The sequence below is a fragment of the Anopheles ziemanni genome, chromosome 2 (assembly GCF_943734765.1).
Source record: "Anopheles ziemanni chromosome 2, idAnoZiCoDA_A2_x.2, whole genome shotgun sequence".
Taxonomy (NCBI): Eukaryota; Metazoa; Arthropoda; class Insecta; order Diptera; family Culicidae; genus Anopheles; species Anopheles ziemanni.
In genome coordinates this window covers 6,629,002-6,656,946 of record NC_080705.1, presented here as the reverse complement: position 1 = coordinate 6,656,946, position 27,945 = coordinate 6,629,002, and the positions used below count along the sequence as shown (strand labels likewise).

Genomic DNA, 27,945 nt, shown 5'->3' with positions numbered 1-27,945 from the left:
GTGGTTCATTGAGAAGGGAAAACGATCTCAACCCCTGTCAACACGTGGGTTTATTCTTAGTAATAATTTTCTACAGGGGTTGGGATTGAATAACTTTCACCACTTGCAATGTTTCGCAGTAGTTAAATCCACAATGGTTATTATGATTTCATTTAAAGCCAATACCAAACACGGTCCAGAAGGATGAAGCAAGGCAGGTCACATAAGAAGACACGGCACAACAACACACATCGGAGTATCTTAAAAGATTGTTTGTTCAACCTCGCCTGTAGAGGGTAACAACATGGGAGGGTACTAGTGTTGTAACGTAACGTTGTTGCAATGTAAACTTTATACCATTACATAACTATAATGTATGTAAAACAAACTTATGAAAAAAAACCCTATTTGATACGCACACAAGGTTAACCAAACACTACCTCCTTTGCATCGCCTACCTCGATAGTTAAATATATATGTATGTATAAATATACATATGGTTGGTTGTTGGTTGTGTACTAAATATATGTTTTCACAATCTGCCTCACGTTCGCTGCACCTATTGCTTGTTGATTCTCCTAACCGTGATTCGCGTACAGTATTGTGCTCGATTTTCGATTTCGGGATTCAGGGAACTTTCTTTTATCCGATGATTTGTTGAAAACTTTTCCGCCACTTTAAAACGCGCCAAAAACAAAGGCCAAAGCTGACCCCACGAAAGGGATTATAAAACGGCATCATGAGTCTTTTCCAACAACTTGTGCTACACAAACACTCCGCCCCTTCTCAGCGATCTCGTCCAGCTTTGTTGCGTACACACAATCACATTAACGGTACAGGGTTGCTGTACTCTTCTCCGGGCGGATCGCGGTCTCCTTGAACTAATTAATCCTCTTGCGTCTAAGTATCCTTTGATCAAACATCCTCTTTTTGCCAGGTATTTTCTGCCTACTTTGATTCGTCAAACAAAACCAAACAAATGCGTGCGTAAAACCAGCGTCGTATGCGACTCGAATCATGCCGTTTAGGTTTGCAAATCGTTCACCGACGTTACGATGTAGATCGAGCTCACCTTCGCCCGCTGGATGGCGGTGACCGTGTTTTCGCCGAGCATCTTGAACAGTATGTAACCGATGATGATCGCAAAACCGGCCACCAGCACGCGTACAAACGAGTCCTCGTTCAGCTGAATGATGACCCAAGCGCCAGCGCCCGTAATGCACATCAGCGTCACGATGATGATCGTTTTTGCCCAGTGCTGAATGGTGAAACCCTTCTCCCAGTCGAGCCTGGAATGGGAAACGAACACGAACTTCAAATGATATCTGCATTAAGGAGTTTTCATTTTCGACTCTTCTCACCTGTTTGAACGCTCGATTTCGTACGGAGAGTCGCACACCTTGCACTTGAGCAGGGTGCCATCGCTGCCACTGTTGGCACAGCTGTCCACGAGCCACCGACGTAGGCACTCGTGGTGCACCGAGCTAACGTCGCCAATGCACTTGCACGGTTGAATCAACGGTTCCGGTTTGTCCGTATCGTAGCAGATCCAGCAGTCCTTCTTCGCCAGAAACGATTGACCCTCTTCGGCGTTGGCGGAGGTGGACGGTTCAGGCGCTTCGGCTGTACCGGCTGCCCCGGAGCTGCCCGCCACTGGGTCGATCTGGCGCGTCAGTAGCTTGCGCGGATTCAAAATCCACAACTGCTCCGGCGCCATCGAGTTCCACAGGCAGCAGGGAAACCAGAGCGCAACACCGACCTCTGCCAGCCGGAACACGATATCGTGCCAGTTACGTGAGTAAACGGGCACTCTGATGGATAGGAACAATATAAAACCATGAGAGTTTATCTAGGTCTAATTCGCTTACATTCGCTGATTGATGCTTACTTTTTCTTCCAAAAGTCGCCCAACGTTTCCGAGGTGAGAAACCCGACGATCACTATCATCATGATCGCCTGGCTGAGCAAACCGAAGCGCGACTGGTGCAGCTGGGACGCATTCACATTCTCACTGTTTGGCACTACGCCGAAGTCGTACACGAACCCACCACGGACCTATAAAAGTGACACAAAGCGTTACAATAACCATTAAGCGTACTCCAACTTCCAATGTAAGCTATCTTACCTTGAAGAACACCTCGACACCGTAGATGAGGAAAAAGATGACCACGATCAGCAGGAGCGCCGCGTAGCACCCGTTGAAGAAGGACGTGCTGCGGCCAGAGAAGAGATGCGAGTAGGCAATCTCGGCCAGAAACAGACTGTACGGCAGCAGATTGAACGCCAGGAAGCCGAGGAAGCTCTTCGACAGGAACTGCGACCGTTCCCAGCGTATGCCCTGAAGATGGAAGATCTGCAAACGGAGCGAACGAAGGGATGAATTTAAAAGCGTTGATTATATTGGACGACGCACGGAATTACATCCCCTCGGGGAAAGATTCCAAGGGACACTTTAAAAAGTGGAGGAAGAGTGGTGCCATAATGTGGACGTGAATTGGTTTGCATTAGCAGTTTTTCAATTAGCACCATTCATTAAACACCGCCAACAAACCACGCCCGGTGCCCGACGGCGGCGCGTCAAGGTAATGCACGAGTGGGTATACATTAGGCGTCAAAGAAAGCATTATTATAAACCTCACCGTGAGCAGCGGTGGCCCCGGAATGGAATTAAACCGATCACCTTTTTTAATGATGCGCGATCATATTTAAATGGAACATTCAATTCCGTACATGGAACTGTACACACTCTCGTCTTAGATGTCGTCGCCGTTCGCACTTGCCGCACACGTACCGGCGGTAAAGGCAATGGCGCGTTTAATTACGGGAAGCAATCGACTCTAGCAAACCGTCCAGGGCTGCCCGTCCTGTCGAGCACACAACACTTTGGCCACCAATCGATCACAAACGAGGGAATGCCTTTGGAAGCTGCTGCTGCTGCTGCTGCTACTGCTGTTGGCTCGACGACCGTTGAGTACCTGTGCCTCTACGGTACTGCAAAAGGCATCCTTCACACGCGGAAAGTGCACAAATCTGAAGTGTTTGCCGGTTCGGCTCAGTACCAACCTACCGGGAAAAGGGAACCACTTAAGTTCTCCCTACTACTAAGAGCCGGCGTCAAGTACTCTGTTGACATTATCATCTCTTGCTCTAGGTATGCTGGGGTGCAAAACTTCACGTAAAACACCGGAATTGGTAGGAGGAGATACTCTAGCGTGACGTGACTATGCATACGATTGCTTGACGATAGGCCAAAAGGAGGAGAAGTATTCCAATGTCCACGGTTTCTCGGTTTGCGGTGAACATGATTTACGGGTGTTACTGAAATTGACGACTCGTGTTCTAAACCTCGCAAGGATGAATAAAATGTACAATGTTTTACTACCCATTCACAACTGTATTGTTATGCAAGGTTGTTCTAGAAGTGTAAAGAGACACTAAAGCCCGTAAACATTCCCGAATATATATGTGTGTCCGTGTGTGTGGTAGTTCGAGATAAGCGAACGAAGAAACAGATAAATCCCTTACCCTACTTACAAACATCAAGTATACGGTACTATCACTCTCGAATGACCTAAATCTCTGTGGTCTTACTTTGAATACTCCATGCATCAAATGGGTCAACTAATCCAACATTAAATTCATTTAAACCACTGCGCAAGATCGTTTTCCACTGTTGTAAAGATTGATCTTGACCATCAATTCGCTTTTGTCCTCTACGTTAATGCTATTTACCAATGAGATAAGCGTGTAACAATTACATCACTTAACTTGATGAATTTTACACATTATAGAAAATATATCTTAAAAATGAATCATGGTCGTTTTGGCCGTTGAAACGTATGCGTCACACTTTAAGAAATGTGCAAACTTACAGTATACAAACGTACCGACGAACCTAATAGTGCTATCCGTCGACCAACGGTTGACGTCATTCAAGTCAACGCAAATGATAGCAGTAGCTAACCGGATGATAGATCCACATAAATTATGCAATTGCTCATTTCGGTTTAATAAATTACAAGCTCTGGGGTTTTCCGTCCCTCCTATCGGTCACTTTTATCTAATAGACGCAAGTAACGAAAGAACTTACGGAAAGGGTTTTCTTTACTAGATGCTGCATCTTTGGTTGTTTGATGGACCAAATAAAACAAGGAAAAACCAACACTCACGCAACAGTATGATGCTAAATATAGTACGTTCATCTAACCTTAATACGTGACAATTATCAGTGGGGGTTTTTTTTTTTTTTTGGAGAATAGTTTCCCCCAAGGAAATGTTACACTTACCTCTGCCCAAAGACACACGACCAGCGAGGCGCAGGTCATGACGAGTGGATAGTACAGCGACATTAGATAGGACACCCATGCTGGTTGCAGTTTTTCCTGTAAACAAAGGAGTGTGTAAGCAAAATGGTCAGCGAAACGTCGGAAGCGATTCGGAGTTCATTATTCGGGTCTTACCGGGGTGGTAAAGTAAGCGCCACGCAGCACCGCCGCGACGAAGACAAAGAAATAGAGTAGCTTCTGCGTGGTCAGACGGCAAGCGGCGAGAAAGCTTGGCTGCTTCAATCTCTGGTACTCGGCAATGATGCAGATCATCAGCTGCACCAGCGAGACAAACCCGACAAAGTAAAACACCGCGGAAATCCCTGCCGAAATGTAGAGGAGATGGTAGAAAGAAAGCCCGTTAGCGAAGTCTCTCCCACCATTGCGGAATGGCGCACCGAATACTTACCGGCATGGTAGGGCAGGTTAAACCCGGAACACTCTTCGCCACTGTAGCGAATTTCGCACAGACACGTTCCGTTCAGACAGTCGCCTCGGCCTGAGCATTGCGCATCGGTCTCAGGCGAGGTCTCTCCTATCGGGATAGAGGAGCACCCCATTAGGCGTTCGAACCGTGATACCATACTACTTTACATTAGTGACCTGAAAGTGGTGTACGAGAAGGAAAGTAGTAAAGAGAGTTAGTATAAAATGATTCCAAAGGGCGACATTTCTTCACACTATCTTCCAGACAAAATATCAACAAATATATGTTTGCTGTTCCTACTAGTAACTCAGTTTCGAGGGAAAGTAAACAGATGTCCGCCGTTGCCATCAATTGAGTTTGGGGCGTATTTTGTCGCTCGACGATCGCTGCTGTTTTTATTTTCTAGCTCAACCCGCAAGGTCGAATTGGTTTATCAAAACAGAACCTTAAAACCGAGGGTGGAGGCAGTTCTTCGTTGTTGACATGTTTTTCGATGATTAATCCCCATTCGTTCTAACTGTTTCTCTTTGCTAACCGTAGCCAACGCTAGGGTTGATTAGTCCTAGCGAAATTGGGAACACCATTTTGTGTATTCAATATAAATATTTTATCACAGAAATGACACATTTATATGGAAAAGGGTTCTTCTTATCGTCAAATGTTAATTGTATATTATTACGAACTATTGATTTAAAGTTTTTTCTTTTTTCAACGTTACTCTGTTTTGACTCATTTTGGATCCTTTCAAAGTTCTTCTAGGATTCTTGGATGTGTGTTATTTTTTACTCCTCCAAACGGAATAAACTGTACCACTCCAATTCGTTCACCTTCAACCTTACCGAAAGGCTACCGTTAACGTAAGCGGAGGGTAAATAGCTCGACCCATGCAAAAAGAAACCATGAAAAACGATACGCACGTGCTGAATCGATCCATTTCACATCCACGTAGGCCACGTGTGTGCCAAACAAGAGGTGCAAATGAAAAAAAATATATAAAAACTATCGCGTTAGAATACTGTTTTCATGCAAAATAATTTAATAAGGAGTTAATTGTTCTCCCAAAATGGGATGCATTTTGTGGGACACCTATTTTTCGCCGAAGTACTTAATCGCTCAAATTAACTCCGGCCAGATCCCTTTACGAAAGCATCGTCGTCCCGCTATAAATTGATCATTCCTATTCCAGTTACAAGTGCACCTCACACATCCGCGGGGTCGTTTGGTTATTCGCGCCAGTGTCAATTGCAAAACGGAATGAAGAGGCGGACACAACACATAAACTGTCCGGTGAAGGTTAGTTGAGCCGTGGTTCCTTCCACCGTTTCGCTGGTCCAACACCCCTTTTCCCCTGCCCTTCGGTCTGTTAAGCTGCAAGACACGTGTAATTGCATACGTCGTGTGGGTTAAAACTAAAAGCAAAAAAGCCTCACGGCGCTATAGTTATTTTTCCCTTTCATCCTCCGCCTCGTTGCTACCTATGGTTTATAGGTTAGTTGACTTCCCCCAACCCTGGCCAATGGCGACTGGATGGTTCGCGAATCCGCACAACCCAACCGGGAGTGCAGGTGCACTCGGCATCAGAATAATGCAAGGAAGGAAAATGAAGCGTCAGGTGCACCTGTACCGAGCTGATGTTAAGTGCGACAACGCAAGTGCTTTCCAGTTCGTTTGCACTCGGATTGTAGCAACTATCGGTGCAAAGTATTTAGTGCTTGGCGAGGGGGTTGCGAACATTGAATTGAACAGTCAGCGTGTCGCGAATGGCGTTTGTTTTATTCGCAATGAACTTCACGCTTTTAATAATTGATTGACCATACGACTCAGATACTTCAACCTGAGAAGAATTATAGTAGCTTTTGCGATTGCTTCGTTTTCTATCCTATCAATAAAGTGGTTTGGTTGCTAGGGGGTTACATTATGGAGCTGCTAAATGACACACACGCAAAGATTGCAATGACGGGGTACAATAATAGGAATTACTAATCTGATGTAAACTATTGCGTAGCGATGCAAGATTAGCTGTTCAACGGATTATCCATTTTTTGCCACTGGGGCTCCACCGAGAAAAAAAGAGATGCTTGGAAAAGGCGAATATCATCACCTATCCATTTTCAGCTGGAAGCATTGTCAACTTCGTAGCCAAGAGCTGATGGTTTGTTGCGGTGAGGGCTATAAGCACGTTCCAAAGCCAGGAAACCATAATTTGGTGACGGGTGTACGTGCACTGCATACGCGATTATCCCATGGCCACCAAATTCTTAGCCGATTGTTGATTCACCAATCGATACACATATTCTATGCTTCATTGACTGGCGATTGTAGTTTGATTTTGCAATTACCCATCGGATGCTCCGGAAACGAAATAAACAATTAAATTTTTCTTTAACACACAATTGGCATCCAATTATTATAAAAATGTAACCCAAGTTACCAATGGCAATAGTAACCAGTACTCGATGTACAAAGTTCACACCATAGAACGACTAAAAGAAACGAAAAACTTTGGATCGACCTCCGCGATTAACCCCACACACGGTCGTAAGTAGAATTGAGCTCAAGCAGCCAGACGCGTTTTGCGCGATAAGCGCCCTGACCACAAAGGCTGGCAAACTTTGCTCCACCATTACGGAGATAAATGCTAAGTCCGCGATAAACTACTGCACTTTGCGCAACGGAAATGACGAGATACGTACCGAAGAAATTGGGAGATTCGCTAGTCTCATTAAAACTGGCTTTTCACTTGAAACTATTTGTTGTTTTTTTTCTTCTTGCGATTGCAAATTCGCCTTTTCACTTTGCACTGTCGTGAGCGGAGTCACAACACACTGCACTTGGTTACAATTATTCTTCCCGCACGATGCACGGGATGCATGCGATGCAGCTTCTTTACCGCACTTTTGCACTCCGCAGCGAGTTGATGCACTACGACGCGATCTCGTAGCAGCACAGAGCTGTTTTTACACGATTTGTGGAAATTTTAAAAACAGAAAGTTGATCCTCCTGTCCAGTCGCGAGCAATGACTTTCGTCAGCAACCTTTTTCTTTTTGCTCCGATGAGCTTCTTTGTGTGCATTGTAACGCACACCGTCGAGGTCAAACTGAAAATATTTATGGAGTGGAAACGGATATCTTTGCTGACCACAAAGTACCTCTCGAAGTCTGACAATTGTTTATCTTATGCATAAAATGTGCTTAGCAAGACAACTGGTTTTAATATTGAAAGAATTGAACCTGACCGTATATCCAGTTTAATAGAGAACGATCTCACCAACACTACTCTTGTGACATCTGTTCGGCAGGGTTGCCAGTAACAGTATTTAAATTCACCTGGAAAAATAAACAAAATGCAGTAAACCAAGCTCGTTAGCTTTCATTGAAGAAAACGCTGTAGAACTATTTTCCTTTGTGTGTTTAATATTTTCCTTCGGTGAGTAAAAATTGAACTGCAATTTTATTTATTAATAAAATTAGCCAGTGAAGTATCGATGGCCAGCTGTCAGACTGCTTGTCTACACGCTCTCTCGCTCTTTTCATCTCGAAAAATAGCACGACCGCGTTGACAGTGGACAGACGTACTCAAGGGAAGCGAATGGTGTTGCGGAAAACCGCAGAAAGTATCCAAGCGAATATCTAGGTGGTCTAGCGCAATACGTACGAAATTCACGACAGGGAAAGGGTAAGAGCGCCATCGATTAATGAAAGGATAAACTCAGAGAAAATGAAGAACTGCAGCTGAAAAGAAAAGTGCACGCATCATGCGCGAGTGCAGTGTGATTAAAGTTTTGCTTTTCTCTCCTCTCCCCTCCCTCCTCTTCAGCGGAACGGAACGCCAATTACCGCAGCAGAGAACAAGTGTCCCCGCTTCTCCGCGTTGCATTCACGGCTGACACGCATTTGTTTGTGGTGGAAGTTTGCTGAAAGTTCGACAGAGCATCAGCACCCACTTGTGAAAAAGCTGCAAAAGGGGCACGTATCTGCATCCCTGTGTCACCAGCCAAACGTCCATACGTCAACACTATGGCCGATCAGACGGAGCTACGTATGAACCTGGTCGCGATCAAGCGGGTCGACCCGTACGCGAAGGACATCGTTAACTCATCTGCACACGTAGCGTTTTACGTGTTCAACAATGCCGAGAACGAGTGGGAAAAGACGGACATCGAGGGCGCCCTGTTCATCTACAGCCGCTTCGCCGAGCCGTATCACAGCATTTTCATCAACAATCGGCTCAACACGAACTCCCTCGTCGAGCCAATACGTGGCCAGATCGAGCTGCAATCCAAGCCACCGTTCCTGCTGTACCGTAACGAGCGGTCGCGGATTCGCGGCTTCTGGTTCTACAACAATTCCGAGTGCGACCGTATTGGAGAAGTCATACAGAAGCTGGTCACGGAGTGTGCCGGGGAAGCGGGTGGTGAAGCGCCACGGCCTGTGATGAACGGTGGACCAACCGGAGGTCCGCCCGCGACAGACATTTTTAGCATGCTCACGAAGGCGCAAGAAGATTTCCAAAACAATTCCACCAACCCGGCGGGCAGCAAACCTATGCTGGATCATCCAGCACTGAATCAGCAGGCCATGATGGCGAACAACAGCGGTATGCCGGCTATCGTCATGACAGCACAGCAGCAGCAGCAGCACCAGCAGCAGCAGCAGCAACACCAGCAGCAACAGCAAATTTCCAGCCAGAGCGCACCCCGTAGTGTGATGAACTTTTTTGCCGCCGCGAAACAACCGGCCGCCTCGGAAGTGCCCCGTTTCAAGACGCATGCCCCAGTGCATACGCTCGAGCAGATCGAGAAGCAACATCGTGCCTCGACGCCGCTCAAGGATGCCGGCGGAGGCGGTGTGGAAGGGAAAATCACTCCGGATGTGAGCGAACTCGAGAGTAGCTTCAAACGAATGGGTATCCCGATCGTGTCAGCCGGTGGCAGCAATGGTGGAATGTTGGGTAACGGTCCACAGACTCCATCTGGCGTGCCCGAGCTCGGCACCTCACCGCTCGCAACGTTCCTCAGTGCGGCCAATTTGTCCGGTGCAATGCGCGCCGCTCATCAACCGGTTGTACCGAAGACGAAGCTAATTGAAATTAGCGAACTGGAATCGCGGCAGAATCAACAGCAGCAGCAACAGCAACAAACGCCATTGCACGAACTGTTGAAAAAGTCCGAGGGAACAGCGGGTCCAGGGGCCACCGTGGTGAAACCGGCCCTCATGCCACCGACCATGTTTAAACCGTCGTCGCAGGGGACGACGCTTGGAGGCCTATTTCCCGGTAGTACCTCCGTGACGAACTCGCCGAGCACAGCCACGAACGTCAGCGTTGGGGGCAATGGAACTCCCGGCGGTGCTGGGCATCAAAAGCAAGCAAACAACGCCCAGTTGAGCGCTACTGCAACACCAGGTTCGGGCAAGAACCAGTCCAAATCGGTGTCCACACCGGGTAACAGGCAGCAACGAGCGGAGACGAACAGTGGAAACAGTGCACAGAAGGGGACGCCTACTTCCACCACGACGACGGCGGCCGATCTGCTAGCCAAGGCCGCGTCCAAGACAAACAACAACCTGATCAACAACAACATCAGCACCGGTGGGAATGGCTCGGGCGTGGAACCGCTCACGCAAAACCAACTCATTCAGGCCGTCAGCTACCTAATCAAGCATGATCCAGACTTTGTGCGGAAGCTACACGAGGCGTACGTCAAGTCGTTCACCGAGATGATATCGAACTAAGGCTCCCAGGCAGATTTGGCCCGGCTTTTCGGGTGTTACTCTTTCCGCCCCAACTTGCACAGCAATAGCAACCCGTTCCCCCCCTCCTCGCAATTCAAGTACCACCACTGCACATCTACGCTTCATTCAAGTACAAAACTGTACCGCGCACTCACTATTCCACTGATTCGTCCGTCGTTCGCACCTCTCCGTGGTCCGTTGTAAAACATGCTTGTCAATGTTGGATGCTGTTACGTGCAGACATAGCAAGCCAGATTGCATGAAAGCGCAGCGAAACATAATGAACCGATTAAAAGATGAAATATTTCAACTATCGAAGGAGTCTGAAAAAGTGGAAAGAGAAAGAGAAAAAACACATATGCGGGCAAAGCAAAACACCCTCGACATAAGTTGCAACGGAAAGATATCATAAAAAGTCTTTCGATACGAATTTGTAAACTAAACTCAATTATTTTTTTGTGTATACCTGAATTATTCACTTATTCACTTTTTTTTTGTGGCTAAGTAAATTATGAACTAGATTTCTTCAATCCCAATATCGACCCAAACAGACCTTAAATTTCTAACATTGTTAAATTGAACTGAAATAGTTGTTATCCAAAGTTATTTGTAAATTTTCTCAACATTGCTTACGTTTAGTTATTGGTAAGAATTTTAAAACAGCATGAACTATTGTTTGATTCGGCGGGACGTACTGTAGAAATTGTCCCCAAAAGGTGTGTTCGTTTTTTTAGATTTGATTCGTAGGGTGTATTACCCACCAGCGGCAAGTTATTTGTAAATAGTTTTTACACGTCAGTACTATTGGTTGTAATTTTTTGGCTAACAAATTGCATTTCCCATTCAAAATCGTAGCCCAATTTTCTCTCTTTCTCCTCCTCTGATTTCTATATGGACCGCAAGATTGCCGACGTAACATATTAAGCTTCACCATGCCAGTAAGATTGTTAAAATTAAGAAATTTCTCTCGATACCATGTTCGCCCCCTATAAGGGGACACCACAAAAAGAGATTAAACGAGGGATGAAAGGACACACGCACAACATGCCGGCTGACGATTGTCCTGCAAAATACTTGTTGTGCATCTCTACGCTAAGCGCATTGTCTAAATTTTCTTAAATTTGTTTCATTACACTATGGTAGACCTTGTAAACTATTATCGCCCGAAACATGGAGATTAAATTAATGAACGAAATAACCTTGTACCCAGTAGATAATTCCCGATACCATTCGATGTGTAATATTACTATAGACTTGTTGGAAGCGCAGCACAGGCTGGCAGAGATTGCCGAAACGGAAGAGACCAGACATTGCACCATCCCCAACATAAATGCAACGGGCAGAAAAAGGCAACCGAAGAATGCTTGGAGCTAGGAAAAATCAGTTCTCCGTCTGAAAACGAACACGAATGGAACGAAAGGAAAGTGACTTTTAGTACGGGCAAAGGAAAATTGAAAGCAAAAGCAAAAGGATACGACAACAAAAAGTGTAGCGCTACCTTTTTGCCAATAAAAACAAAAAAAAAATAGCATTGCCAACAGAAAAAACAACAAAAAAAATTAGAGAATTTTCATTTTTTTTCGTAATCTCTTAACTGTAAGAAAATATTCACTACATTCCGTTCATTGTTCATGCATACATATTGTTTTTGCTTTTTCTTAAACACGTGTAAACAGAACAACAACAACTCAGAGCAATTCATATTCATTTTTGTTTTTGTATTTTTTTACATTATCTCAAACATGTATGTCCCCATTCTTTCACAGCTTGTTTTTCGTATCCTTCATTTCAGTTTCATCTCTTTCAACCATTATAAACTTTTCATGCCAACTAATCTCAACGAGTTTTTCCCTTCCCCCTCTGTTTGCACCATCTGCCGCTTCGCGTTCGTTATATATATTTATATATATATATATATATATGTGTTCTCTATCTTAATTCGGTTTCCCTTATTTTCTTTTCTACCCTTCACAGTTGATTTCTCAATTTTTGTTTTCGTATTTGCTTTACATAAAATCTTGTATATAGTACAACACTTTTCCTGCATTTTCGGTCGCTCTTTCTTACCCTCCCGCGCATCAGTGATAGGATATTTCACAACAATCTCACTTATTTTCTTTTTGTCCTCTTTCCGTTTACTTGTTCGAGCGTACCCCTTCTCACTGGCATTTGTCGGCGTCCGATTAAATCCTTTCTGATTTGCATATTAACCTGTGTGATGATCTACTCGTTCTTCTCGTCACGCTCTGTCCCGCAACACAACCAAACCGACCTCACTGTACACAATATAAGCTTAACAACTTGCAACCACTTCTATTTTTAGGTTCATCTCTGCCAGTCCCAAAAGGTACCCCAACCAAAAGTCCAATACCTTCTCCCGAACGTTCCCGATCGTTTAAATCAATCATTTTCCAGCGCTACCCACGATAGCACGTAGTGCAATCACAAGAACGGCGCACAAACCCGGTTCGGGGTCCAAGGATACAGTCCACATACACACACACACAGACACACACACACACACTGGCAGAACGATGGAAGGCAGAAGCTCGGGACAACACAGATCGGGCTCTTAGAGGGGGAGCCAACAAACACGTAACGAACGATCTCCATCAGAGAAATGCAATGGTCTTCCCTTCATTGGAGTGTATACCTTTCCACTGCTGCTGCGCCGTCCATGTTGAACAATACTATTTACACGATACCGGTTTGTAGCTCACACCAGCCAGCCTACTATGTTTGATTCACACTCATCCCTGCCCAACCGGGGAAGTAGCTCTAAGGAGTTCTTAAGTATTCGTGGCAAACACTCGTGTCGACCCATTATCCTTGCTGCTTTCTGCTCATTATAAGGAGCATCGCCAAAAGGCCAAGGTCAAGATAGGAAGTCGCATCCGGAAATTTGGTGGTAGCAGTTTTCCAGAAACGAATCTCGTCATGCTTCTGTATCTGTAATCGGTTTATTATTTGCTTTCTGCTCAACTGCAATAGCTTCAAACTTTTAAACTTATATTCGCATGTCAAGAGTTTTGCTGATTCCTTCTGTCTTTAGCGTGTTCTGTTATCCTTTTTGCCTACTTGTATGTTTCAACCATTGTATCATCTGTTTATGTATGAATGGGTGTGGGTATGTGTGTGTGTGTACGTGTGCATCGATGATGGTGTAGATAACGTACGTCAACAAAAGCTTACATTGGTAGTAACATTCATTTTATGTGTATTTTTTATTATTATTGTTGCTTTCTTTCCTTTTTACATCTCCTTGTTCGTTTATATTGACGCTTGTTTTCATGTTGTTCGTCAACTTTTTGTGTCTTTTCTTTTCATCCCCGACTGTTCAATCAAATTAAACTATCCTTTTTCCTAAAGACTTCACGTTTGCTCCGTTCTTTTGCGTGTGCTTGCTGCGGGGTTTGGAGATCCTTTTAGGGGCTTCTTTCTTTCATCCACTTTCCCTCCTTTCGGGGAATCCAAAAAACAAAACCTACCGCACCAAAGCGTATCTACACACCTTCACAACCACCACATATTGTTCCGCTTGCGTTATATTTGTGTGTGTTTTTTTCTTCCCCCTCTTTCGTTTGTTTCATTAGTTTCCGTATAAAACATCTACAATGCACAACAATTAAATGATTTAGCTTTGCTTTCGGCTGTACCGTTGTAATACAAATATGTCTGATCGGGTTCACAGTCCCTTTAACGGACCACAAGTCAACCGCACGCAAGGTGTTATTCGTTTTTTTTTGTTTGTGTTTTTAGTATCCTTTCCATCCAAATCGGCTGCAGTAAACCCTGCTACACCACTTCATGCTAGGTGCAGCATCGGACTCGAGTGTCTGGCCGGAAGAGGAACGAATCACCGAAAGGAAGACAAATACTAAATAAGCAAGAGCTCTACTGCATCGGGACTCAGAGAGAAAGATGTTAAGAACGAAAGACAGAACTATATATATATACCGTTGGTCTTCCCAATGTAACATATTTTCTATTCGCATATTGTACTTCATTTCATAGCATAACACGGAGGAAACTATCGAACGCTCGATGTATGCGACTTAAAACAATACGATTGCGTATCTTTTTTACCAGAAATTCCGGCCTATACTGCTTCTTATATTTAAAACAAAATCACTAGAATTATCCTTCCTTTGTTGGTGGTATTGTCGGTTGAATAAAAAGCATCAAAGCAAGATAATTAAAATTATTATAATCAAATTAAAAAATCGTTAATTCTTCCCCGCCCCAGACACTCTCCGGATGCTGCACCCATCTTATCTCCATCGCGATTATCAAACAAACAACAAAAATTTGCGTCATATGGCACTGATTCGTTTCCTACAACCTTCCTGCGTTGCGTCCGCTGCTTTCTAGCTTCTAGTTTTTTAGACAAAGAGAAACACGCACATGTACACGAAGCACAAAACTAGAGGAACAGTACAGCGAATCTCCGTGCAACCTTCCACCCGGTACTCAACTGTCGAACCGAAGAGTGTGGGTGCTGTTGTTCCGAAATACCAAGGGACAAACCCATTATCTCTTCCAAACATTGATTCTTTTTCTGCACTTTCCGGTTTTACGCCTTCTCGACTCGGAACCGAAACTGCCTAGCGTATATGTTACAAGTGTCAAAACTGCTTGGTACAATCTTTAGGAAACAAGCTTCCGTCAACCTCCTCGTCAAAAACACATCTAACAATCATCAACAACAAAGATCGATTACCATCATCTCACTGTGCGTTTGGGCTGTTTTTTCTGCTGTTGTCTCGCCGTTCGTGCCGTTTTGCTGATTATTACGTTCCGTAACATATGGCTTATGTGCTGAAGGCTACCAAAAGCATTCCACTGCAGCTGAGCACTGTCCAAGGGTTAGCGTAAAAAGTAGCGTCCACAGCAACCGGGGCCTCCGTTGGGTCAGTTGGTGCTAGGATACGGGAACATTGTACGATCTGAAACGAAAGGAATCGAAAACTGTCTTATTCCTGTCCTTGGGTGAGTTTGGGTTGTTTAGCGTGCAACTGCTCTTTACCTGAATTCAGATTGGATTGTTTCGGTTTTGGCGGTAGCTTCGGTGTCGTTTCACCGGGCGAAAAACGGGGTGAAATATTGGTACTGAAGTTGGATTAAATAGAGTAAAAAAATATGCCATTAAATCACAACGATCGCTTCAAATTCGTACGAGCGGTTGGGATCATAGTTACCTCGCCCTACGACAGAGAACGTTTCCTTGCAGTTGCGGCTGATGCGATTGCTGCTGCTGCTGCTGCTGCTGGGTCGGCTGGCCTCCTGCCGACGAGATGGGCGAATTTTGTACCGATTTATTCTTCACTGCCGACGGACTGTTGCCGACCGAACCGCCGCCAGGATTCGCCGAAGGGATAGCAGGAGGGCCCGGCGTCATGGCGGCACCGCTACCGGGCGTTCCACCGCCACCGCCGACGACGATCGCCGACAGCCCGGACGACAGCGAACTCGAGGTGGCCAGGTTGGGAATGTTCTCTTTCGATGCACGATCCATCGCCGAGTTGCGGCGCATCATGATGGTGCTGGTGTGCGGCAGCATCAACAATCGCTGCTCGATACTGCTGCTAGTGTTGCTGCTGTGGTTACCGCTACCGCCGGCCACCTGCTGATGATGGTTGTGCTGGTTTAAGTTGTCTCGCGTCAGCGTCGACGAGGACGATGACGACGATGTAGATTCATCCTTCTGTGAGGGAATAATTTGGATTAATATTTTTTAAACCGGACGGACACTTCAAGACAGATCGCTCTCATGGTTCGGCAACGTTACTGTTCAGAACGCAACGGCAGGTTTGAATTGTGTAAATTTGCAACAAGTAGGTTCGAGTAGGCGTTTCTTGACTGCGTTTCAACCGTGCAATTTTTTACCAACGCAGCAGGCTAGTTTAAGTTTTTTTTTTGTATCGTAGCACTCTCTTCTGATCTCTGATATCTAACACATTACTGTCAAATTTATCCGAATATTGGTATGCAAACATGAACAAAAATGTTCTTAAATTTACTGCAAAAAATCGTCATTTATTGGCCTTCTCTTCAACCGCTTAAAAGATTTCCTTAGTCCCCAAATACCAAACGTACCATACGGAATGAGGAATGATGGTTCCAACCGGCAGGATCCATCGTGTAGCTACCGCCGGCACCCGGATGATTGGCCGACGGTGGTTGCGTGTAGTTGAGGAGCACGGTCGATCCACCCTGACTGGCAACGCCAAACTGATAGTGGGATTGTGTGTGCGTCCGCGGCGGTAACGGTGGTGGACTAGCGTCTCTCGGTGGTAGCTAAAATCGTATCAGGCGGACACAACGAACATGGATTAGAGTAGGTTTGCTTCAGGCACACAAATTCCACCTACCGTCGGTGCATCCGGTGCTTGCCGTATCTGAGACGACTGGGACGACTCCGTGGAAGATTCTTTTCGTTTAACCCTAGGAGGTAGTGGAGGCGGCAAGGGTGGTAGAACGTTGTGTGTATTTGGTACGTTGACGTGCGGTGAGTGCGGTATGGGGCCCAGGTCGGCATTATTCGGCAGTCCTGCACCTCCTCCTCCACCACCACCGACGTCGCAATTACTATTGCACAAATGACACGCGTTGCCGCAGGCCTGACAAGGGGACGCGGCCCCGATGCTATCACCTTGCTGATGCTGCTGCCCAGGGGAAGAGGAATATGGCTGCCACGTGAAACCACTGCCATCGGTCGCTGCCGAATGGTGCTGTGCGTGGTGTTGACAATGTTTATGATGCGGACAGGGTGCAGCAGGCGTCGTTTCCGTGGAGGGAAGCGCACCGCCACCGCCACCGGAGTGGTTGTACGATAGATGGATCTTCGGACTGGAAGGATAGATGGGCGAGTTCTCGCAGGACGACGGTCGACCGGCGCTGGAGTTGTTGGAAAGTGGGGGCGGCGGCGGCGGCACTACCCCAGTGCTGCCGCTACCGATGGAATTGCATGCCATCCCACCAGGGGCGGTGGTGCCGGCGGTGTAGGAGGAATCACAGTTTTGATTTCTGTCGAAAACATTTCAATTAGTCACCAAAAGCTCATTCGTTTGAAAACACTTTCTTCCCGCTACTTACTTGATAGCATAGGATGCACTATGACTAAAATTACTGCTAGTACTGTTGGCGATGGCGGTCGTCACGGTTGTCGTGTTGGCCACGATCGTGCCAGTGCTGTTACTGCTGGTGCTGCTCGTGTTGCTGCCCGCACCCGTGCCATGCAGCGGTGGTGGCGGAGGTGGAGGCAACGGTTGCGACTTATCCGTCCGGGGGCTGATCGCCGGTGGAATGTCCGGAGGATGACCGGCTGCGGTGCCTGGTAGTGGCGGTTGCTGCAGTTGCGTCACGCCATCGTTGTGCGACATTGAAACAATACTGGCCGCTGAAGATGACGTGACTGAGCTGGCCGTACCATAGCCGGATGCTAGCAAAGAGAAGGAGAACCATGATTAGAAGAGGGAAGAGATTCAAAGATTTAGTCAAACAGATGCCGTAGCTAGACAACAGTCTCTATGAAGCACAACACTAGTTACAGTGCCTTACCTTCGCTACTGGAACCGCTGTACAGACTGCCTCCGATCGAGTAGGTTGACGCACCGACACCGGCACTTCCGCCTACAACCGATCCACCACCCACCACAGAGGAGGAAGCGAGCGACGACGAGAGCGTCGACAGCGAGGCCGAAGGATAGTACGATGTGGACAGGTGCTTTCCACCGTTGTAGCTGCCGCTGCCCTCGGACAGGCTGCCGGCTATCAGATGGTTCGCGGCGTTCGTGCCGGTCAGTATAATACTGTCCGAGCGGCGCGGTATCTCCGGGGCCATCTGGCTGTCCCCGCCGGCCGTCGTGAGGTTTGCGATCGACTGCGAGAAGGTGGGATGATGGTGATGATGGTGCTGCTGTTGGTGATGATGATGATGATGATTATGATGCCCTTGGCTGTGGTGATGGTGCGCGCTGTGATAATGGGCCGAGCCGGACGAGCCGGACCCGGGACCGAGTGTCGTGCTCCCACCCGGATGCCCCTGATAGAAACCGTAATGATGTGAGGAACTCTGCAGCGGATACTGGACTGCATGGGCGTACGCTTGCTGGCCATGATGCAGCCCGGGATGTTGATTCTGCTGTTGCTGCTGGTAGTACAGCGAGGAAAGGGAGGACGCCCCGGACGTGGAGTGTATGTTGACCGACGCGAAGATGGAATAATCGTGCACGGACGAGGACGACGATGCCGGAGGCGACTGTTCGCCGGTGTCGCTGTTCGTAAGCAACGAGGTCTTGCTGTACGGCAACGTACCCGGTAGCGTCATCGAAGAGTTCGCGGAGCTATTGTTGCGCCGCGACGATGGCTTGATACCGGGTGACTTCAACGAGATGTCTGGCCATTTGCGGGGCTTTAAAGGGGCAAATGAAAGAAAGTGCACAGTAAGCAAAGTGGAATACATAAAAAATGATCCCCACCACATCACCCAAATACTAACACATTTTAAAGGCTGACGACAGTTTTTCGGCTCTATCCGCTTGCTTTCGTCATACAGATAGTTCTGTATTTCCGTGATGCTCATTCCTTTGAAAGGATCTAAATTTTCTAGGAAATGCTATATGCGGGTAAAACAATTCGATTAGAATAGTACGCACAACAGTGCTTGTAATACGGGGCCCAGCACACTTACCCTTATGTTAGGATCCACCTTCAGGCAGTACGGCTGGTTCTGATACTGCTGAATCTCGCCCGTAATCTCGGCCACACGTCGCCGCTTCGAGAAGTTAATCAGCTCCGTGTTCGGCAGAAAGTCCGGGTTGCCCTCCTCGATGTGCAGGATGTTGGTCAGATACATTCCGAAAAATGGCACGCACGGTGGATTGATGGAGCGCAGCTTCTCCTGGTACTTTTTGAAGTGCGAATTGTTTAGCTCCCGGCACTCGGCCAGCACCTGCTGATGGCGCTTGGGGATTTCCTCCAGCGTCAACCGCAGCCGGTGGACGGCGGCCCCTTGGAAGGCGGACACGATCGACAGCACGCCGTTAAAGTTGTTCAGATCCTGCAGCACCATCATCACCTCGATCGCGCGGCTCGCCATCGCTACGCGCTCATCGAAGTTTTCCGCCTCAATGATCGACTTCTCGATCCAGCGGGTGAACTATTGCGACCGGGACGATTCAAAACAGAACATTGGAGCCACAACACTAAATAACAGCATTTCGTTTTACTTACATTCGTGGTGTGATGCATAATTCGCAACAAATTGGGACTAGTTGTTTCCTTGTCTTTCCCCGTCCACACCGAACCGACCAGTTCGGATGGTTTGACCTGTAAAGGTAGCGAGTGATGGATGTTAGTTGAGATTTACGTCCACGCACCCTTCGGGGGGAGAACTATCTACATACATTTTTGTACATCTCAAACTCCAACAATGTCAACTGACGTGCCAGCTCGAGGGGATGCAACATAAGCAGATTGAACTCGTTCTCACTGTTCAACGGCAGATGATGCTCGATCGCCGGTGGACTGTGGCCGAACGCAAACGTTATCTGTCGGTGATTATCTTCACTATCGTTCTGCCGAAAGCAAAAAAGGAAAAGGGAAGAAGCATTCAATTACACATCTCGTCCGGAACACGCCATGGATGACAAAACATACCTTCCGTTGCACGATCTTCATCACCGAATCGACCCACTTGCGCATCGATTTGCCTCGTACCGTGTCGAGGAACCGTTCCAGTGACTCGAGCAGCTCCAAGTCTCGCTCAAAGTCGTAAAAATGATGATCCACCCAGTGCCGCAGCACGTTCAGCACGCGAAACTGTACCGGTTGGACGTATTCCTTTTTGTATCGCTTCCAGTCCTCCCGCTGCGAGTTCTTGTGGAATTTGTCCGTGTCACTGCCCAGCCCATCCTTGTCGTTGGCCGGATCGTACACAACCCCCGGATCCGGTATGTCGAATCGTTCCACCAGCAGCTGCAACAATTCCTTCGGCGAACAGAACGACCGGTACGTGGTCAGGAAGGTGCGCACGAACATTGGATCCGCATAGATGTGGTAGGTCAGTCGCTCGATCAGCTTGCACAGCGTGGCCCCCTTGATCAGTGGTACGCCCGTACCCTCACGCTCCTCCAGCACAATGTTCGAGGGACTGTCCGGTACCGCGAACTTGTAGATCCCCGGGCTGGGTAGCTTCAGCGGGTGCTTCTTCTCGATGTCGAGGAGAATACTGTCGAGGATGCGCTCCAGCATCGACTTCGTGTTCAACATGATCAGGTCCGCCATCCAGTCGTTCTTGTGCTGGGCGTTCTTCGTGATCAGTACCACGCTCTGCTGTTCGCGCGGCGAAATCTCGAACGCATGCTTCAGCTCGTCCGTGTCGGGCCGGTCGATGATCTCCACCTTACGCATGAAGAAACGCTCCTTCTGGCGGTAATCGTAGTTGTTTCCGGGTACGATCTGCCTCCGTGCCTTGCACAGCACCAGCAGACCATCGAACAGAAACACCTTGCGCTCCGTCTGCCGCTTGCCGGAGCTCAGCTTCGCCAGTGTGTCCTCGCGGATGAACTCGTTGCAGCACTGACCGACATCCTTGTCCCAGTGCTCGACCGTGTTCTGCAAATCGCGCGTCTTTTCGATCGCCGATTGCCGCCGCGCCCGACTGTTCACTCTGGTGAAGTATTCCCTGGGGAAACGTGGGAAAGATAAACGCACGTTTCAATAGGAACACACGCATTTAGGAACACACTCGAACACTCACTTCGGCAGCAGCGACGAAATACTCTGCAGCTCACACTGGAGCGGTTTCAACAGGCCCTGCACCTGCTCGAAGCTCTCTTTGTCCTCCTGGGAGGGGCTCAGCTGTAGTAAAACCTTAATGTAGTCCAAATATAACTGTGCATGCCCGATGGGCCCTAAAAGTAGTTTTGGTAGGTAAAATTTGACCGCCTCCTTGAAACCGTGTCCAGCTGACATCAGTGAACTGGCCTGAAAAAAAAGAGAGAGACAGCGACAAAAGAACACCAAGTTTAGTTCCAGCTTCTACCATATGCGCGTAGGCAAAAACAATCCGGAACGATACCCACTACTTCCGGTCGTGCCAGTAGGTTTGCCAGCGCTTCCTTCGCTGCCACCGAGGTAATATCCTTTGCGTACTTTGCGTACACATCGAACTCAGCCGCTTCCGCCAATTCTGAGGATGGACAATTAAGTGTACACACGTATTAGATGGTGGTTAAGGTCATTCGTTTGGCAGTGGTGTGATATCTTACCCTCAAAACAACTACCAATACACGGCGGTGTCTGCTCCTGGGACATTTCTATCACATCCTCCAGCGATCCCAGCAACGTTACCGACACTTCGTAAATGTCTATTATGTTGGAAAATATTAAATCCAGCTCCTACACAAACACGAGACGTAGCGAAAACAACTCATTTAGTATGACCGAAAAACCCTTACCAAACCTACTATACTACTTACTTTTGGATCCTTAACTATCTTAACTAACTCCTCTCGGAATACTCGGATGATCATGTGCAGATCCCGTTGATACTGTTTCTCGTCGTGGATCAACTCCTTCACGACTTCCTCGTAGCTGAGGCTGGCACGTGGCGTCGGTGGTAGCGGGCTCGGTGCCATCGAGTTCGAACTTTCACCCTGATAGAACATGTCCATCAGTACCTGCAGACCACCGTCCGAAGAAAAAGAAACAATAGTGAATTAATAACCTCGGTAACAAAAATAAAATGCATTGTACGAAGGAGGACAGGAATTGTATGTCTAAATTTGGCTGAATCTTTCATACTTTACAACAGGAGGTACATATTTAGGACGGTGGAGCACGGGAAAAGGTTATTCATGGTATACGTATTGTGAATTACAGTCATAACCAACATGAAAACACAAAAAAAACACAATTTAAAACTACGTTCAAATCATTCCTCAAAAACTTCATCTAACTCATTCCAGAAACTATTATACTCATAAGACCGATTTCTCCTTAATTACCAATTAAAATAGCCTTAACACTATCATATGCCGCTTGGCCTAAATCATCACTTAAGCGTATGCGCAGTAAAGCATTCACAACAAATGCAATCGAAGAAATATGCAAAGCAAAAGATGAACAACATGAATGAGAAATGTTACATATTCATTGTTCATAAAGATTTAAAATTAAACAGGTACCATAACAATGGAGAGAAAGGATGAACAAAACACAAAATGAAAACAAATTAGTCAAGACACATTCCACAGAGTTAAATTACAGAGTTAAATTATACATAGTCAAACAAAGTAACCAAGAACAAACCAATAGAAAATCGAAACAAACAACCAATCGTCAACCAGGTAGCACAGCAAGATTAGAGTGTGGGTGAGGCATTTATGGTCGGTGTAAGATAAATCTACAACAGAGAAGAACTACTCGCTAGATAGCAAAAAATAAAATAATAAATAAAAGGATCTAGAAATATTCCACTGTTAATCTCAATCACGATGGTGTGAAATGGATGCACACTAGTGACTCCATCAAACGAACAGTCTGTGTACGTTCGAAATAGGGAGGTTCCATTGAATTGAAATTTCAATAAAACGTGAAACAAAACGCAACATAAGAAACATAAAGTCAAACCGACAGCAATGAGATACAACAAAACAAACATTTAGTAGATGTGGAAGAAATAAAACGGCAGAAAAATAAATAGGCTCAGATTGTACTACAGAGACGAATGTTGGACACTATATCAACACTACTTGTATGGAAAGAATGCCGAGCAAATGGCATGGGCCAAATCAAACGGACAACAGGAAGGCATGAGAACAATAGTTGTACGTTTCGATCGAGAGGGGTGGTGATGCCAAAGGATATCTCAGAAAGGACGCATTCCACAGTCGAGACCGACACAAACAGTGTCGCCGTTCTGAGGGTATCGCTTTGGCCGAAGGAAGCGGGACAAACGGAGGGGAGATTTTCATTGGAACACCCGAAAGTGACACGGTCCAATATGGGGGAGGACGACTCTGAACATGGTATGGAAGGAAATTCTAAATGGAGTTTGAATTTTATTATATTAAGAAGCAATGAAACAATCTACGTACCACCTTTCGTATTTGCAGAATTGATTTTTTTGGTTTTGGTATTGGATTGTGATCGGAACAGAACGATTCAAAGAATCGTTTTGTACGGTAGTTTTTTGTGTGAAGAGTTGAAGTTTTGGTTTTTTGTTTGTTTTTTGTTTTGATTTGTTGGGAGAGCATGAAAAAAAAACATAAAATAACAGTTTGCGACATATAGTAACTGAGAGAGAGAGAGAGTAAATTGATTCATGTTTTAATTTATTTGGAAAGAATTGGTTTAACAAACCAAATTGTTTGGATCGGTAATGTAAGAAAAACTATAGTTCAGGATGGACAGAAAGTGATAGTAACAGATTGAACATAACAAAAGTCAAAGAACGAGAAAAATTCCGCTATGAAATCGTTTTCAAATAATAACTAATCGGTAAACGTAAATTGTATCAAATCCCAAACAGAAGATCAATTCGAGTAGCCAAAAATGTATGAGCATAAATAAAAATAATCAACACATTCTATTACTTCAGCTGAAAACTTTTTAATCGCACACTAGAGGCTGGCACTATGCTAAAGGAATCCAAACATTAACGGTCTGAACGGTTGAAAGCTGTCGCGTAAAATATGTTTATAGTTTAAGAGCACTGAAATGGACGATCAATCCTTGATGCTAGCAAACGTGCGCGTGACAAGAATTACTTCTTATCTCGTTCTCTGTAGCATCAAACAAAAACTGTATGTAATTACGCCTAAGTAACCAGGTTAGTTGAAATTGCTAAGAGGAACGTTAAAAGAGTTAAAACAAAGTCGGTGAACAAATTATGTACAAATATAAGCACAACCAAAGCCAGAACAACAAACACAAGGCATAACAACATTGCTTATAATTGATGACTGTTCGACACCAACGCTAGATTTCTTCTCAAACACCACAGTATTGAGCCATATCAATGTTTGGGGCTCCTAAATTTCAATTCATTTTGGACTTTATGATATATTTTCAAACTTCATAGTTAGAGAAAGAGAAGTAGGATGATTTAAACAAAAATTTAGAAAAAAAAACTAGCAAACGAAAAGTACGTAAATGCAACACGACGTGTTCTTTCAAATGTTGTTATGTTATTTTGTAATGAACCATTTTTTTTACTGTGTTACCAGTAGTTTGATTGGGGTTAATTGTTAAACTATTGAATTGCAGCACCCAACAATGAACAATATAAAGTCAAAACAGAATATTCAAAATCGAAACTCAAACAAATTCATACCCATCTCGCCAGGAATGTGTTTAGTTTTAATCATTGACAGAAACCAAAATAAACTCTCAAAACATGATAATAAAATGACAAAAATAAAAAATCCAAAAGAGTGAAAGAAGGAATGGAAAAAGAGAAAATGGGGCAAGAACAAACGGAAAAGCAAACAACACTGAGCAGAGGAACAGCAATAGAAGAAGGAAGAGAGGGTTCTGAATGGGGGGGCGACACTACATCGGAGAACACGGAAGAAATTTAAAAAAAAAAGCGGGCAAACCTTGTCGGCGCACATGGCAACCTCAATGTCCTCGCGGGTTATCTCGATGTGGCGTATGTTCTTCACATAGTACCCGGCCAGCTTCAGGATGTCGGCAGATATGTACTCCAGAACGGCCACCAGAAACAGCGAAACGGAACTGTCGATTTTGTACTGCAGCACCTCCTGCAGCAAAGACACGGTGGAAAGAAAGTGGTTGTTGAACTGATTGCCTAAAAATCGTAAGAATGCAACCTCCATTCCGGTGTAGTTTACCTTCTGCAGCAGCGTATGCACACGATCAACTGGTAGGACTGGTTTCTTCTTCTTCGACTTGTCTATCGTCTCGCGCGCCTCTCCTAGCGCCCACCTATCGATCGGGTTCGGGAAGGTGCGACTGATACGTTCCTCCACGTCCTAAAATAGAACAACAAATTAGTAGAATATTTAACTACCTAATGTTTCAAATAGAAACGAAGCAAATTGAACAGCAGCCCCTCTTTCTCGAATCATAAAAAAAATCTATTGTAGGATACGTCAATTAAGAAAACTACTGGAAACCTCCCTGTGCACTTTGGCGAACATCCTGGACAAACATGGGTTCCGGGTTTCCTACCCTCCCACCCATTCACTGCCATTTAATTGAATTTATCTACTTAAAAGCACCCGCTACCAATTATGCTTTCCGCTATGGGCATAGGGAGGTATTTCCCTTTTTTAAATTCGCTTATGCACTTTACACAACTTGCCCCCAGAATCGATTTTACTTACCATAACCGTGTGCGGCGGTGGCTTCGCACACAGTGTCGCTAACAGTCGCAGGCAGAGGCTCTCGACGTACAGCAGCGCGTCCTCCTTGGCCTGCAACGATGGGTGGACCTGCTCCAGCACCTGAGTGAAAGAACGAAATCAAACGATGTGAGTCAGGCAGCAGGGTAGCTTGATTAATTGAAAGGTTAAATCTTAGACTAGGGGTCCCGTTAAATAACATCAGCAATTCCCATCCCTCAGTTTATATGGCAAGCATATCCATTCTGCCGACTTTGTGCAACTCTCAAAAGAATTAAAAAAGGATCGTAGATCATCGTATAGTTTCTTTTGGTAATGGCATTGTATTTACAAGTTGCCAGAACCGTTAAATCTTCAGATTAAAATGCAACCATTATCCGATTTATTTGTGCAAGAAGAACCGTGAACAAACGATACGATTTTCCCCACCAATAATTATCTCTTCATTCAGGCTCCATGATAACGAAGCAGCGGGAAATGATGCAAAGTCTTATCTTTGCTATAGGTAAAGTAACCTAAACCCCTCTAATGTCCCTTCGGCGCGTAAATTTCCGTATTCTCCGGCCATTCGATGATCGATCCGTGACTTAAACTGCCCAAATGTGCATAATATGATTGGCCGCCTAAACACCGAAAAGAAACGATACACCATCGCACCCGTCAAGCTGATAAGCAACCCGCCCGCGTGACTGTGAACGGGCCAGGTGGGAGGGCATGGCTGGATTCGCATGTTATTGGCAAGTGCGATTACCCAAGCGGGTGATAACGGGTTTGGGAAACCGCAAAAAAAAAGAGGCTGGTTGGCAAAATGTCGCTCGGATGTCACAATCCCCCACCGTGACCACAACCTAATGAGTAAGTTTTTTTTTTATGGCGAAAAGGATTGAACGCCGCGTTACCAATCAATAACAACGCGGCAAATGAGGCTCTCACTCACCGTCTCTCGGCACGTGAGTCACCCGAAAGTACAAGCACACCGGGGACGTACGGGGATTTCTGGACGCGATGGGCCAACCGTAGTGTTTGACAAGATAAAACGAGGCCACGAGACACGTATGGTTCCGCGCAAACGGTCAAGGCCTCCGGGTGGGGGTTACACATAGATAACAGGTTGACTGGATGCCGCCAAATGGGATCTTTCTTTGCGGCCCCGTCAGAAGTGGGGAATTTTACGAGCAAAATAACAATTCTCGGTGGCGGCCAAAGAACCTCCACCCGAAATCAACTGAAATTATGAAAAGGAGGGTTGCTGCGATGTGGGATTTTTAGGTATTCGATTAAATCGATTTGTACACCAGATATGGCTGACAAGTCCTACTTTGTCAACGAATTTATTGATCATTCCATCGTTGAAATTATTGATCATTGTCCTTATGTCATTGATTTCACAGCATCTCTGCGCCTTTGAATCAGGCATGACTACTCCAACGTCTCAATATTGTGAGGGCTTCTTTCCTGTGCAGTTTTGAGCGTTCTTCTTCAATACAAGCTCATTAACAGCGTGAGTCACCCCCAAATTAAACCTCACATTGGAACATTGGTCTGAAACTAAAGCACCGGGTTAGGATGCACTTACCTTCCGCAGCGATGTAATGAACAGGCCCCTCCATTTGGCTGCATTTTCCGCATTCTCGAAGTCGTAATCAGCCGCATCCGTGATCGATACATGCGAACTGCCAGAGAACATACTTTAGCCTTCGGCACCGATCCAGTGCGTTCGCCCGGGCAGCAGACACATATATGGTTCCGTTTCTGTGGGACCGTTTTCACCGTGGTTTTTTGTGTGTGCTATTTTCTTTTCGGTTCGATCGATTTTCGCTGCATTTAGGATGCTGTGTCACCGTCGCCGTTGTCGTTGTAGTCGTCGGCGTCGTCGTCGGTGCAGCGAAACCTCCAGGGTGCGTCTATTCGTCGGTATCGGGGTTGGGATCTCTTTTATAAGAAACCTTGTGTGTTTATTCGCCGTCCGCTAGAATGGGGTACGTTTGGTGGAAAACAACCACCATTCGCAACTTCAATACCCAGTTGTGATGAAACCAATTCTTTACTTTCGCTCCTGGTTACTAAGGGCGACGGGAGTAAAGCAAGTTACTTCGCGTGATGCACA

General features: G+C 46.0%; 3 protein-coding genes across 3 annotated transcripts; 1 reads left to right on the top strand and 2 right to left on the bottom strand.

Annotated features, from left to right (window-relative positions):
• Positions 1 to 381: 381 nt before the first annotated feature.
• Positions 382 to 7,761, bottom strand: LOC131282900 (uncharacterized). Its single transcript, XM_058312483.1, has 8 exons — positions 7,425 to 7,761; positions 4,714 to 4,907; positions 4,440 to 4,627; positions 4,266 to 4,361; positions 2,105 to 2,332; positions 1,868 to 2,034; positions 1,341 to 1,790; positions 382 to 1,268 (listed from the first exon to the last, which is right to left on the bottom strand). Exons 2-8 carry the CDS (start codon positions 4,886 to 4,888, stop codon positions 1,004 to 1,006), a joined length of 1,569 nt encoding a protein of 522 aa, XP_058168466.1. The 5' UTR covers positions 4,889 to 4,907; positions 7,425 to 7,761; the 3' UTR covers positions 382 to 1,003.
• A 548-nt stretch (positions 7,762 to 8,309) lies between these two features.
• Positions 8,310 to 10,932, top strand: LOC131286832 (mRNA-decapping enzyme 1A). The gene is made up of 2 exons (XM_058315838.1): positions 8,310 to 8,407; positions 8,549 to 10,932. The coding sequence occupies exon 2, from the start codon at positions 8,749 to 8,751 to the stop codon at positions 10,462 to 10,464; it is 1,716 nt and encodes a 571-aa protein (XP_058171821.1). The 5' UTR covers positions 8,310 to 8,407; positions 8,549 to 8,748; the 3' UTR covers positions 10,465 to 10,932.
• Positions 10,933 to 15,221: 4,289 nt separating this feature from the next.
• On the bottom strand, positions 15,222 to 27,584 carry LOC131282413 (protein son of sevenless). The gene is made up of 21 exons (XM_058311868.1): positions 27,415 to 27,584; positions 25,821 to 25,940; positions 25,326 to 25,466; positions 25,071 to 25,235; positions 21,948 to 22,148; positions 21,738 to 21,867; positions 21,552 to 21,658; positions 21,227 to 21,453; positions 20,125 to 21,151; positions 19,872 to 20,042; positions 19,699 to 19,794; positions 19,157 to 19,624; positions 18,965 to 19,081; positions 18,025 to 18,877; positions 17,560 to 17,905; positions 16,836 to 17,490; positions 16,561 to 16,761; positions 15,752 to 16,168; positions 15,663 to 15,700; positions 15,491 to 15,573; positions 15,222 to 15,410 (listed from the first exon to the last, which is right to left on the bottom strand). The coding sequence occupies exons 1-21, from the start codon at positions 27,523 to 27,525 to the stop codon at positions 15,376 to 15,378; spliced, it is 5,709 nt and encodes a 1,902-aa protein (XP_058167851.1). The 5' UTR covers positions 27,526 to 27,584; the 3' UTR covers positions 15,222 to 15,375.
• Between the last annotated feature and the right edge of the window lie 361 nt (positions 27,585 to 27,945).

Coding starts and splice junctions, on each gene's coding strand:
- LOC131282413 (XM_058311868.1), bottom strand. CDS start 27,525: ATGTTCTCTGGCAGTTCGCATGTATCGATCACGGATGCGGCTGATTAC. Junction 21,152..21,226: donor ATTTCGTCGCTGCTGCCGAA/GTGAGTGTTCGA, acceptor ACGTTTCCCCAG/GGAATACTTCACCAGAGTGA. Junction 15,574..15,662: donor GTTCTCTGTCGTAGGGCGAG/GTAACTATGATC, acceptor ATCCAACTTCAG/TACCAATATTTCACCCCGTT.
- LOC131286832 (XM_058315838.1), top strand. CDS start 8,749: ATGGCCGATCAGACGGAGCTACGTATGAACCTGGTCGCGATCAAGCGG.
- LOC131282900 (XM_058312483.1), bottom strand. CDS start 4,888: ATGGTATCACGGTTCGAACGCCTAATGGGGTGCTCCTCTATCCCGATA. Junction 2,333..4,265: donor TCGTGTGTCTTTGGGCAGAG/GTAAGTGTAACA, acceptor CTCCGTTTGCAG/ATCTTCCATCTTCAGGGCAT. Junction 2,035..2,104: donor GTGTCGAGGTGTTCTTCAAG/GTAAGATAGCTT, acceptor TCACTTTTATAG/GTCCGTGGTGGGTTCGTGTA.